General features: G+C 37.8%; 1 protein-coding gene across 2 annotated transcripts; it reads left to right on the top strand.

The window, feature by feature from the left end:
- The first annotated feature begins 4,275 nt into the window (after window positions 1–4,275).
- Window positions 4,276–9,961, top strand: LOC125704285 (insulin gene enhancer protein isl-2a). 2 transcript variants are annotated; one of them, XM_048969719.1, is made up of 6 exons: window positions 4,276–4,431; window positions 4,805–4,994; window positions 5,366–5,628; window positions 6,903–7,186; window positions 7,975–8,142; window positions 8,546–9,961. In XM_048969719.1, exons 1-6 carry the CDS (start codon window positions 4,374–4,376, stop codon window positions 8,660–8,662), a joined length of 1,080 nt encoding a protein of 359 aa, XP_048825676.1. In that variant the 5' UTR covers window positions 4,276–4,373; the 3' UTR covers window positions 8,663–9,961. The 2 variants fall into 2 exon arrangements, with proteins under 2 accessions (XP_048825676.1, XP_048825675.1); XM_048969718.1 differs by having other exon boundaries at window positions 6,900–7,186.
- Window positions 9,962–12,678: the final 2,717 nt, after the last annotated feature.

The following is a 12,678-nucleotide window of genomic DNA, read 5'->3' as shown; positions in this document are numbered from 1 at the left end:
AAAATCCAAATCGCCCAAACAAACGTTCGTGATGCGACATAAACTGAACAATTTGCATTTATATGCTGCTGAAATACCTGTAAAGAAAGCTGATCCAGAATAAACCTTGAACTCAGAGAATCTGAATAAATGAACATATTCACGCAGAATTTTACGTCGGTCCACTAGGACCATTTATTCCACATAGAATAGTTATGCCGTATGCCTTCAATCTCTGTCACTGACTCTATGCTTGAAACAGTTACGAAAAAGGCCTTAGTGTACGCAGAAAGAGAATATTTGCAACAGAGATAAAAGGTCAAATGATCTCCAAAGTAAATCGATGAAACAATGAATAATAGCAATGAGGTACAGTGATTTTAAAGATATCTGAAAGATGGTCCACCTGACCACATTAACAGTGCTTTCTACTATATATAGTAGAAAAGACTTCCAGCGCTCTAATGTAACACGTGGATTGTTGTCTCGATGTCATTTTTACGATTATAGAAACAAATAAGGAAACTTAGTGAGTTTAATACAAAATGGCCTGCGTATGTATAGCAAAGCAGAAATTGAAAGTTATAACTTTAAAAAACAAATCGAAAAACTGACGTAAAAAAATTGTTCTTCAAAGATGATTACTAATAAAATAAGACGGCATCTACGATACAAACATGGATCACGCGAAGTGCACTCAGCTATTCGGGAACACCCAGACTAATATCCTGCTTTAGTCAATACAAGTTGGGTTGTAATACACAACATACATTTAATGTATTGTAATTCAATTTAAATACCATTAGATCACCAAGGCGACAGCTCTATACACATGACAAATTGCAAAACATGCAACAGCGGATAATAACAATGTCAATTTCTTTATAATATGTTAAAGAAACATATCAAACATGCGGCTAATCATTTTAAACACAGAAAAGTGAATTAGCTATATTAATAAAAATATTCAATACATAGCATTTTTATGATATTTAAAACTTGCGTCATTGGTTCTATGGCTTAGTAACAAACAGGAATTTCACATTCAAACAGACAGATATGAACTTGCTTTTATTAGTACTGGAACAGTGTGAGCACAAAATAGACGCCGTATAACATTATGGTCAAATTATGTTTTTGTATGACATTCTAGTTTGTTTCTGTAGTGGAACGAGGTAAACGAAAGTCATCTTCCAAAAGTTTTTCAAGCAGTGTTTCCGGTCACCGGCCGTGTGATACCGCGTTTCCACGGAGCTTGGGTCTCCGTGCAGGCCTACTTAAACTGCGAAAGCAAATTTGCTTAAATGTCCGAGACAGGCGTCATGCCCTCTCGACCCTGTACAGAATAAGTGGGTGGAAGATGGGTGGATGAATAGATGGATGGACGGACGGACGGATGGATGGATGGACGGATGGATGGATAGATGGGCTGCCGAGAGTAATTATACTAAGTAAAAATCTTCGCCGTATAGTTGATATACTGTTTTTGTTTGTTTTGTCTTTCTTTACAAAAAGGAGCTTCTACTCGTTTATAAGATGCCAGCTTACACTACTTTAGTTGCACTTACAAGGTCCAGGAACTAGACATTTATTTTAGGCATAGAAGAGTGTTGGCTGAGCTTAATAAATCGACAGTATTCAGAGGTTATGAAAGTTTTGAACGCAATCATTTAATTACTGAGGAAATTTGAAAAAAAAATAGCACCAGGTTATAATTCTTATAATGCAACTGTCCGTACTATTGGTTTTACAAATTCATTTAAAATCCCCCTCCACAACATACATGAAATGCGTTTGAGTGAATTTAATTAAAATTAAAATTACCGGAGAAGTAGTATAATATTCTACATTATGACCCAACTCTGGTTCGGATAAACACCGACAGGGATTACTCCCCTGACTGCAGTCTGTCTGAAGCGGCTATGCTTATCTGGCAAGTGCACCAGGCGCTCCTTACGTGCTCACATAGGCTAGCATTGCGCTAAAATACGCTACATCGGGGATGTTTCATTAATCCCTAATTTATTAATGTGGTCTTATTGTCCTTGTCCTGTGTATTGAGTGATCGCCCTTTGACCATGTAGAGAATAAACTAAAGTCGCGTTCTGTTGTCTTTCCAGAGACTTTCTGCGGCGGTGATTAACAACGGCAGCGGCAACATACTAAGATGGATGGAACTAAAACCCTGGAAAAAGGGGGAAGAGAGAGAGAGAAAGAGCTAGAGAGTGAAAGCACAGCAAGCTATATAAGCTATATAAGAATACGTTTGTAAGTAATCAGCATCTAAACACTAAAGAGCTAAACCTATTTCATAAATATTTGATTTTATGTTATTGATTTTATCTGTATAGTAGTTGTTATATGTATGACTTCAATCGGATTTATCATGCACTGCCTCTGCAAACCTTTCTCATCTATGTTTTGATATAAAGTTTTCACGTACCTTACAAGTTTTAAAAATGTATTAAAACCACATTATAGTTAAACTTAGCTTGAGTGCGGCCTGAAATATGGACACCAAAACCACCCGAATGTTAAAGTGAAAATTAATACCAACTGTATGCAGTTAACTATTCTTGTGTTTTTGATAACAAGTACGATATTATGTGATTTCTTACATGAGCTATTTCGTACCACAATTGGCTAATAAGTAAACAGCATCGTCAAAGGTTGGGTTCAATGTTTTACTTATTTTAAATTTGTTTTTAATTTCTGGATTTGGCTCGAATATTTAGCTCAACCTGTGAATGAAAATCTGTATTACTTTTGTTTCATATAAACATAATCACCGAATTTGTTGCTGTAGTGTATCTATTAATAAAAATATGGCCGTAAATACATATACGCTACCACAACTTCTCAGAAAGGTGTTATCTTTTATTGGTTTGCATTGGGAGTTTAAATGTATCCGGTGTTAAACCATATAACACCAACGCATGTCATTTTAACGTTAAATTTGCTGTCACGATTTACGAGTTATAGCGTGTCACTGTGTTTCCAGTCCATTCACGGATTTAGATAAATGTGGCGAGAGCAAGTGAGATGGAAAAAACTTAAACGTTCCAATTAAACTGTGATTCGTGCAACACAATTCGCAACCGTCGAATGAAACAGTTTCCTCGTGCAGTGATCGCCACTGATTTGCCGGTTTGATTGTGGGATTTCTTACATTTCATCATCAAATAGTTTCCTTCTGGAAATACAAAATGAAAAGTGACCGAACAAAACAATTCGAAACAAAAGTGGTTAGTATATGTAATTTATTTCCATGTGTTTCAACGTGAAAACATTTATTTTATTTACCAGGCCGTTTATAAAATAACTTGCAGTGGTTCGAGATATTTAATATCTATCGAAACATGAGTCATCGTGACAAGTATAGGCTAGACAGACCGAAAAAAATGAAATGGGATCTAATGATTCAGACACGTTTCAGTCGGTACACTATACTGTATTGTAGATTATTGGAGTTAAAACATGCCCATATTAGACGGGGATATTAGAAATAAATACGGACCGTGTTAATCATTATGCTTACATCGTGATCAACATTAAAAACAGGACTGAAAAGGTTCGTCTTGAAATGATGTTTTGAAATTCTTGACTTGCGTTCAAAATGTTGGATGCAGGACAACATTCGCTGAAAAAATACACGTTGCAATAGTAACATCAAAACGACGTTTTTGTTATAAGTCTGCCTATCGTTTTTTAATATGCGCGAATTATTCGAAGCAGCTTAATATACGGAAAAGATTTGCCTTTAGCAATACTGCTGAGATTTTTGACCGGGAGCGGAGAAATATGGATATATCTTTCATCCAGCAGGGGTCGTTTTTTTTCCAGAACGATGCCATTGATGCGAAGGGTTCTGACATTCTTAGGCTAATAATAATAATATTATATGTGCCAGGAATCTTTGCAGCAAATGCTAACGTTACCCATTGGTCACGTAATTTCCAGTGACATGTACATCAATACTACATGTTAACAAGTGTGATGCGTGGATATGTTTTTGAATTGTGAAAGTACAGATGTCATGTAGAAGCGAGAATGGGTATGCAAGATTTTTTTTCTTTACGCAGATTAAGTGTTTTGACTACTATCGTATTATTATTATTATTTAGAAAGTATAAATTGAAAAATGTACTCCTTAAATAGTACCAACTTATTAGATTAATATTCCTCTCCTCACCAATTACTTGGCAGGTCTACTGTTGCCCCCTATTGACCCGTCTGGGTCCAAGTGTGCCTGTGACGTCATGCCGCATGTGAGACATTGCAGGGTCTTACCCGTACTCCGCTCGGAGGATACAAGTTATGAGGCAGTAAGGGACTGGGCACGCGGCTTCCCTCTTCATTTCTGCATCTGTCGTTTTCTCCTTCATCCGTCCTGTATGGTGGATATTATTTTAAATTCTTCTTTCTTGGGTGATATGGGGGATCATTCCAAAAGTAAGTAAAATTGTACATTTTCATCTACGTGTTATTTTTATTCCAACAAAGTTGCGCGCTGTTATCGATTAACAATGAGACACCGAGGATTCTGTGCACTAATTGTTTGAAATATTTAAAATGAAACTGCGGTGAGCATTTATATAGTTATTTAAATATACGCCTTTGTCATATCAAAAGAATATGGCAGGTATATACGTCGTTATTGCCAATACCAAATAAAACAAGGCAAACACAATTTTCCACTAGCAACTTGCATAGAAATAAACTGCAAATTCTGTTGACCGCGAATGATACGTACATACTATAGTTAAAAAAATATTTCGTTTTTGAGCTTTTGGAGGTTTAATGGATATATTTTGCTTTCCAACAGAGAAGCCTGCAATCGCTATGTGTGTCGGCTGTGGGAGTCAGATACAGGACCAGTACATACTGAGAGTTTCGCCCGACCTGGAGTGGCACGCTGCGTGTTTGAAGTGTGCGGAATGCAATCAGTACTTGGATGAAACGTGCACTTGCTTTGTTCGAGACGGCAAAACATACTGTAAAAGAGATTATGCAAGGTAGCTACACGCTCGTGGTTTTTTCACCAGTGGAACTAGTCCAATAACGTCACAATTCTACATATGTGCATTTGGAACATACACATGGTAACTATTTTCTGATATATTCACTTAATTTAACAAACCAGATGAATCACCATTTTCTTTTATTATTTTGGCTGATGTCCGCTAGGCCTATACAATAAAATGTATCGTTATAGAGTTAAGATTGCTCATAGATAAGCAACGAAGCATATGCGTCTTGTCTTCTGTCAAAACAATTTGACAAATATACTTCTCAACAATGTTTTATGTTAAACAGAATGCAGATACTAAGAAGTCATTTTCTAAGCCTGTAAAATACTAAACCAGTCTATTTTATCTTCCTCCAGGTTGTTTGGCATCAAGTGCGCTAAATGTAACCTTGGCTTCAGCAGCAGCGATTTAGTCATGAGAGCCCGGGACAGCGTGTATCACATCGAGTGTTTCAGGTGCTCGGTGTGCAGCAGGCAGCTTCTGCCAGGGGACGAGTTCTCTTTGCGGGATGAAGAGCTTCTCTGCCGGGCGGATCATGGTTTACTGCTGGAGCGGAGCGCCGCCGGAAGCCCGATCAGCCCGGAGCACCTTCACTCCAACAGGTCACTTCACATGGCAGGTAGGGTCACCCGTTACTTACTATTGTTCTGGCTGGTTATAGGCTGACATTTTGAAATCATGAAAAAAAAATGCCAACTGTTATTTTATATATGTTGCATTTTTATTTCAGAGCCCTTCAGACTAAACACTGGCCGGAAAAATTATAATCTTTGTTTATAGCTTTCATCCATATCTGCTTTTAATTAAAGTTAAAGATCTATTTAAAATAGGCCTCTGTACATATACATATTTTCGAAATGCACAGACCAATACGAATACGAATATTATCTTTGAGCTAAAGTGTGTAAAAAATATTCATTTGAATGTCATTGTTTAGACAATCGACACCAGAATTATTTAAAAAAGAAAATCCCTCTAAAATGTCAATGTTTATTTAACCGGGATTATTACCTGACAGGTTAAATTCAGTTTTAACCAAAGGGCAAGCTGCCATACGCATTTGAAGTGCCATTTCGGGGTATTCACAAACACAACTGTTTTCTGTTACATATGCGGGCGGATTTACCCGACGCGCTGTTTCTCTAAGGGGTCACAACTATATGTACACAGTAGTGAAAAAGGAGACGGATGGGAATGCAGTCTCACTATAGCCGCAGCACGTGTCGTTTAGCTGTCATTGTGTTTGAATAAATCTTATGAGTTTGTTAAATATGTAATTCGGTGTAGCTGATTTGCCCAACATTTTATCCAGAGCTTAAGTCTCTGGTGTTTTTCGAGAACAGTTCGTAAGACGATCTGAGTTTGCCGTTGCCATTTCAAATGTCATTCTTCAGGCAATGATATTTTCATCCAGATGGTAACAAAATAATGTCAGTTATTCATATTTACTATAAAATTCGTTGTTTTCTTCGTCATTTGCATACGCGATAGGTGATAGCATAGCAAAGAAAATATGCTTACATTGCATGCGGCATGTAAATAGTTTTAATTTAATTAACCTTATTAGAAAAATAATTAAAATTAAAATCAACATAAAATTGATATTATAATTATGTGAAATATGCCAAATTCTTTTAAAAAATAAATTAGGACAAGGGACTTTTGTAGCTAAACAATGTATTGATTAATGATATTTTATTAATATCGCTATATTTATTTTATTTAAACCTGTTGTTGTCATTGAGCGTACTACCGCTTCTATAACCACCAATAGTTCCTTGGATAATATGATACAGTAGAGGTCACACAACGTGTTGTATTATGTAGAAATTATTCTAAACTCATTGTATATCAAAACGCTTAACATTTTAAATTGTATTTTTTTTTTAGCAGATCCAGTATCAGTTAGACAAACACCCCATCGAAATCACGTCCATAAGCAGTCGGAGAAAACCACTCGCGTACGGACGGTGCTGAATGAAAAGCAGCTCCACACCCTCCGGACGTGCTACAACGCGAACCCGAGACCCGACGCCCTGATGAAGGAGCAGCTAGTGGAAATGACGGGCCTGAGTCCGCGAGTCATACGGGTCTGGTTCCAGAATAAACGCTGTAAGGACAAGAAGAAGTCCATTCTGATGAAGCAGCTCCAGCAGCAGCAGCACTGTGACAAAACCGTAAGCATTTTCCTAATTACCCCAAGCCTATCATTACCTGCGTGCAATACCTGCTTGCAGGTAAATCTGCCATTCTGTTTTTTTCCCACAACGAATCTTATCGTTAGCGTTCAAGGAAAATTACATTTAGCGCCATATAACATGGTTGCGCTTTTACTGTTCATTGTTAAATAATACTTATCTGACGCGACCTACAGTAGAAGGGATCGAGGTTATACGGTTTATGTATATTCTCTAGGATGTGAACCCACGACCTTAACGTTGTTAACGCGGTGCTGTTGATATAGGAAGGACCGCTAAATTTAATAGGTCTATTTGTACAGTTCTAACTTAAATTTCTCACAGAAGGTAAATGTTTTGTAAACTGCGTGGAACTCTATCTGAGGTGTGAATTCTGTACTGGTGCATGATACAGCATTATTATTGGACTGAACTTCTGTTTTGGGTGAAACTTCAGAAACTGGACGAGTTTTCCTCAGAATCAGCGCTATAGGAGACGGCACATTTGGCGGCTTTTTTGATCATTTCCGATATTTTCATTTATTTTAGTCGGGAGTAGGCATAATCATTTAAGACATGGGACACGTTCGTCTTTCCGTTTGAATTAAAAAAATATCGTAATGTTATTTTTGAGCGCTTCACATATTTTTAACAACAAAAACGATTAATTTTACAATTGCGAAGTAGACCTACCATTACTGATCTACAATACAATATTTTTCTGAAATGTAAAAATATTTGTAATATTTCCATGTTTATTTATAAGTCATTTTTAAATATTTTACCAGAATCTGCAAGGCCTCACGGGTACGCCTCTTGTGGCAGGCAGTCCAGTTAGACATGACAATACGCTTCAAGGTAACCAGGTGGAGGTACAAACCTACCAGCCTCCTTGGAAAGCCTTAAGTGAATTTGCCTTGCAAAGTGACTTGGATCAACCCGCCTTCCAGCATTTGGTGAGTATTAACACTCCACTTTACAACAATAGGCTGCAGCAGGCGAAAGCTTTATGAAGCATATATGTGGAATTTTATTTTTTTCCCTCCAGTTCTGAATTACGATTTGACATTTTACAGTGTAGACCTTCGGAATCGCTCCTTACTCAACCAGTCCAGTACGGTTGTCCTCTTGTACTGAACACATCAGTACCTGTATAGACGTGTTGCTCTGGCATGTCGTTTGCATCCGCCATTTGGGCACTTCGGATCATTCTGTTTCAACATTTTCGGCTGAATAAAAACCAAAAGCTCTGTAAAACGCCGTTGCTTTAAGTTCAGTAGGCCTATTATTTAACGGCACGTACAACCCCAGTTCACATTCCATATTCTGTACTTTTAAAGAACCGTTTCCATGTGGCAGGTGTCTTTTTCAGAGTCGGGCTCCTTGGGCAACTCCTCGGGCAGCGATGTGACGTCCCTGTCGTCCCAGTTACCGGACACTCCGAATAGTATGGTACCCAGCCCCGTGGAGACGTGAAGCTTACCGAGATTGTCCCTGGCCAGCATGCTCCTGATGCCCTGCATGACGACAGACCAGCTCCCAGAGATTTTTACAGAGGATTTGTCATGGAGGATGCACTGTTTGCGATCTCCCATAAGCGAACGCTATCTTCAATGAAGACCGCGCAAATCATCATTGTGAGGATTTGGGTGGAGAAATATCTCAACATAATCGCATCGCCAGCTGCGTTTGCAAGCCCAGAAGACATCATGAAGGATATACAAACCAGTCTTCCTAACGCTGACTCGGAGTCACTAACTCTATCCGTGCTGAGCGTTTTTCATTCATTGGTGATCGTTGTGTCTCATTTCTTACACATTTTTATATATTTCGCTATTGAGTCTCCAGATCCTCGTGTTTGTCTTAATGCGCATGATTTCCGAAGGTGATATAAAACATATTCTTGTTGTAAAATATTTTATCTTAATGGACGGAGGACATATTGTTTGTGCCTCTCGAACAAAGTAAGTTATTGTTATTTATTGTAAGAACAACCGTTCATACAGAGATCAGAAACTAATGATAATAATAGTAATAATAATTATTATTAATAATAAACTGAATTACCGAGAAGCCCATGAGAGAACTTTGGAAAAGATCTAAGCGAATAATTTTGTGTTTTCTGACTGATTGAATAACGACAAATACAAATAGGCCTAATCGCAATCTGTACTTTCTCGAGAAAACATTGACATGTCCGTAAGAGTAATATATTGTCTACACGTCGAAATGACGAAACAGACCAAAAGTCATATGAATGAAGTGGCTAGTTGTTCATCGTGGCCTGTATCCAATATTTGTGTGAATTTGCGGGGAGTCGGTATATATGCTTTATTTGAAAGCCTCACTGTTACTAAAAACTCCCCGTCTTAAAAGAATTTCGTAAGCAGGTTACTGTCTTTAAGAGCAAAACTTTCTCGAAGACCAGGAGCTAAGAATAAAGGACATACCGAATAAAGACTTGAGACAGAGGTTGTGATTCAGCGGCCAATAGGCCTACATCTGTCCCGGGGTGTCTTCGACAAGCTCACCTGTATTTTTTTTTATTTTTATTTTTTAATTAGATGGAAATTTAGAGGATTTTTTTCATATATTGTCCTGACGGTGTGATGCCAAACTGCAAAATTTAATATGTGCACAATTAGATACAGATGATTAATTAAATATGCTTACAATTTTGGGGAAAAAAGCTAAGCGAAAAAATTATATGCGAATCAATTTGAAAATAGCAAACACCATTGTGTTTAGGGTTTTTGCCAAGTAATACAACCATAAAACAGCCAATTTGTTGATTTTCTCCTCTTTTAAAGTAACCACATTTTCACAGTAGTTTTAATAATTGTAGAAATTGTTTGGTGTTTCAGCGATACCAAGTTGTCTCTCGCGGGTTTGAGATAAATCCCGTTTCACTTGTTAAGTCACAAGTCTAGACAGGACAAGGTTTGGCGGCTCCTTATCTCTGCTGGCATCACCTGCAAACGATACATTGAATGAAGCTTCAACAAACGCACTTCTTTCACTAGCGAGTGTATAAAAAGGGCTCAGTGTGCAGAGACACGCTGGCGTGTCAGCGCTTTATTCGCACAGCATCGGTGTCAGGGCTGGGAGTAGCAGTCGGGTCAGCCTGTCGTGTCATTTCAGGCCACCACAATTTGTACGGGACGGGAATTTGGATGTGGGCAAAACCTCGAAAACTTTGCAAGAATTCAGCCATTAACCTAACCTGAAGACCAGAATCACCGAGGTTTATAATACTAGGGCTCTTTTAACAAGTACTGTAACGTAGCATCTAATTCGAGCATTATTTGTTTTTACAGATGAGTTAAAGCTGTCAAATGAAAGATTTCGGTGTATAATTAAAGGTTTCAAATAACAGGTACGAATACAATAGATGAAATCGGAGACAACGTGGCCAAAGTTAAACAGGCGGCTCGTAAACCAAAACTCGGAGATAACAGAAAACAATACAGATAGCTGGAGATAATGACCAGCAACAGCGACATTTATCAATGAGTAGCCAACTGCGCTCATTGATAAATATAAAAAATATAAATTTGCAAAGGATGTTGCATTTCCAATGAATGCGTGAGAGATTTAGCCTCCGTTCTATTGGATTTCATACGAGTTAAGCTATGTCATTAATTAAATCAGCGAGCACAGTTGGTAAATGACATAAACAGCCGCGTAGTAATATGCATCTTAAGGGAAAATAAGTGTGTATTAAATACAGCTGAAATTAAGTTATTGTCCTTGCAACTTGCAACGTTTTTTTTTTTATTTAAAAGAAACAGCCATCGAATGCTTAAAATGACCAAAATTCCTTACACATACCGTAGGTGATATAATATTTTTCTTAAAAATTAAAAATAAGGGCAAATCAGATAATGACGTACACCAGTGTAGTTTTCACAATCCGTTTGTGACACTGTAGATCAGTAGAAAGCGCGCGCACACGCACAGAATGGGCCACTTATTCTTAAATGAAATCATCTTACTAGCTTCCGTTATTATAGTCTTTCCTCTTCGATTTTTTTTCCTTTACAAATTATATTCGGCTTTGCACAGCCACCAAAGCAGTTGCTTCTAAAAATTTTCAAAAGTGTACAATCGAAAAATATACATATGAAACCAGTTAAAATTTTATTTTAAAAGCATATTTTGACTCCGATCTAATATTAATAATCAACTAAACATTTTTAGTTATGCATCACTAAACCCAACAGTAAAATAGTTTCCAAATTTTCCTTTTCGGTTTCAGCTCTGTTATTTTAGGGTGACTGGATGCGGCTGGAGCGTTGCTGCCGTCCGAAGGCAGGATATATGATATAAGAACATTTATTACGCATATATTTCAATAAAACAAAAGTCTTATGAATTTATTTAAAAGTTTTATATTTTGTAAAACTATTGCATTTGTCTGTATTTTAAATTATCATCGAACAGAACAAACCCAAACACAGCGGTAACTCATTCCCACGAGCCTTCCCTGGCGAGCTACCCAGCGATAAAACGAAGGATTAACTCCCACACCGCATACAGAAGCGATATATTATTACCATAATAAATTAGACAGGGGCATCGCCAATTATATGAAATATAGATTCGTTCTTGGAGAGAAAGCGTGCAGACTGCCTTCCTGCAGATACGTTGCTTCCGCAGCCTTTTCACGGGGCGACTTTCACAGTACCTTTCTTGTTTCTTACAAAAACAAAAGACAAACAAACAATAACAGCAACAACACTAATAATAAACAAAAGGCTAGGTCCCTAAAGTTGGAAAGCAGTACCAAAAAATCGGCAGCTGGAAGCTGACAGGGAATATTTACAACCTTGAGGAAAAATTCAAAATCACCGTTGAATTTGTTAAACATGTTAACATCTTGGCCTGGCGAACATTTGTCAGGAACCAGACTAAAGAACTGTATGAAATGCTTTTCATAAAATTTAAGAAATGGCAGTAAATTCTCAAACGCAGTTCAGAGGAGCGAAAATCTTTCTGTCCTGCTTTGTTTGCGAAGAGGAGGCCTCCTCCTAAATGTGGCTGTTTCATTGTTTACAGTTCATTTCATTTTTGTCCCTTATTTATATTTTTTTGTTTTGTGACTTAAAAAAACTCAATATATGGCCCTGGGTTCTTCATTTAGTTGCTTTGGTTGAAGCATAAATAATTAGTCCCTGGGGCACCTATGGAGGATACAGCAATGTTTCTTATTAAAAAAGAAATACACACAATGTCTCACTGCAATGGCCTAGAAAGCGAAGAGTGAAATTCTGATGTAGTCAGGCAGGTGAAGAGGATAACCTCCCCTGTGCTTCCTGGATGTTCTGGGTGACTCCCGCACCCCCCCACCCATGACATCCCAGGTGCCCGAAAGGTCACAGTTCATCGGTCTAATCGTAAGATACCCACAGGGTCCCGACAACGTCACTGTTCAGATGTGGCAAGTTCATTACAGCCGGAACTCTCACAGTGGAACAAACAAGGCTTCAGTC

The sequence above is a fragment of the Brienomyrus brachyistius genome, chromosome 11 (assembly GCF_023856365.1).
Source record: "Brienomyrus brachyistius isolate T26 chromosome 11, BBRACH_0.4, whole genome shotgun sequence".
NCBI lineage: Eukaryota > Metazoa > Chordata > Actinopteri > Osteoglossiformes > Mormyridae > Brienomyrus > Brienomyrus brachyistius.
The sequence above is the reverse complement of the archived record's forward strand: the minus strand, read 5'-3'. Positions and strand labels throughout refer to the sequence as shown.

What these genes read in the sequence shown, in the direction of transcription:
- LOC125704285 (XM_048969718.1), top strand. Translation starts at nt 4,374, where the DNA reads ATGGTGGATATTATTTTAAATTCTTCTTTCTTGGGTGATATGGGGGAT. An exon ending in TGTAAAAGAGATTATGCAAG is followed by an intron (nt 4,995 to 5,365) that starts GTAGCTACACGC and finishes ATCTTCCTCCAG; the next exon opens with GTTGTTTGGCATCAAGTGCG. An exon ending in CAGGTCACTTCACATGGCAG is followed by an intron (nt 5,629 to 6,899) that starts GTAGGGTCACCC and finishes TTTTTTTTTTAG; the next exon opens with CAGATCCAGTATCAGTTAGA.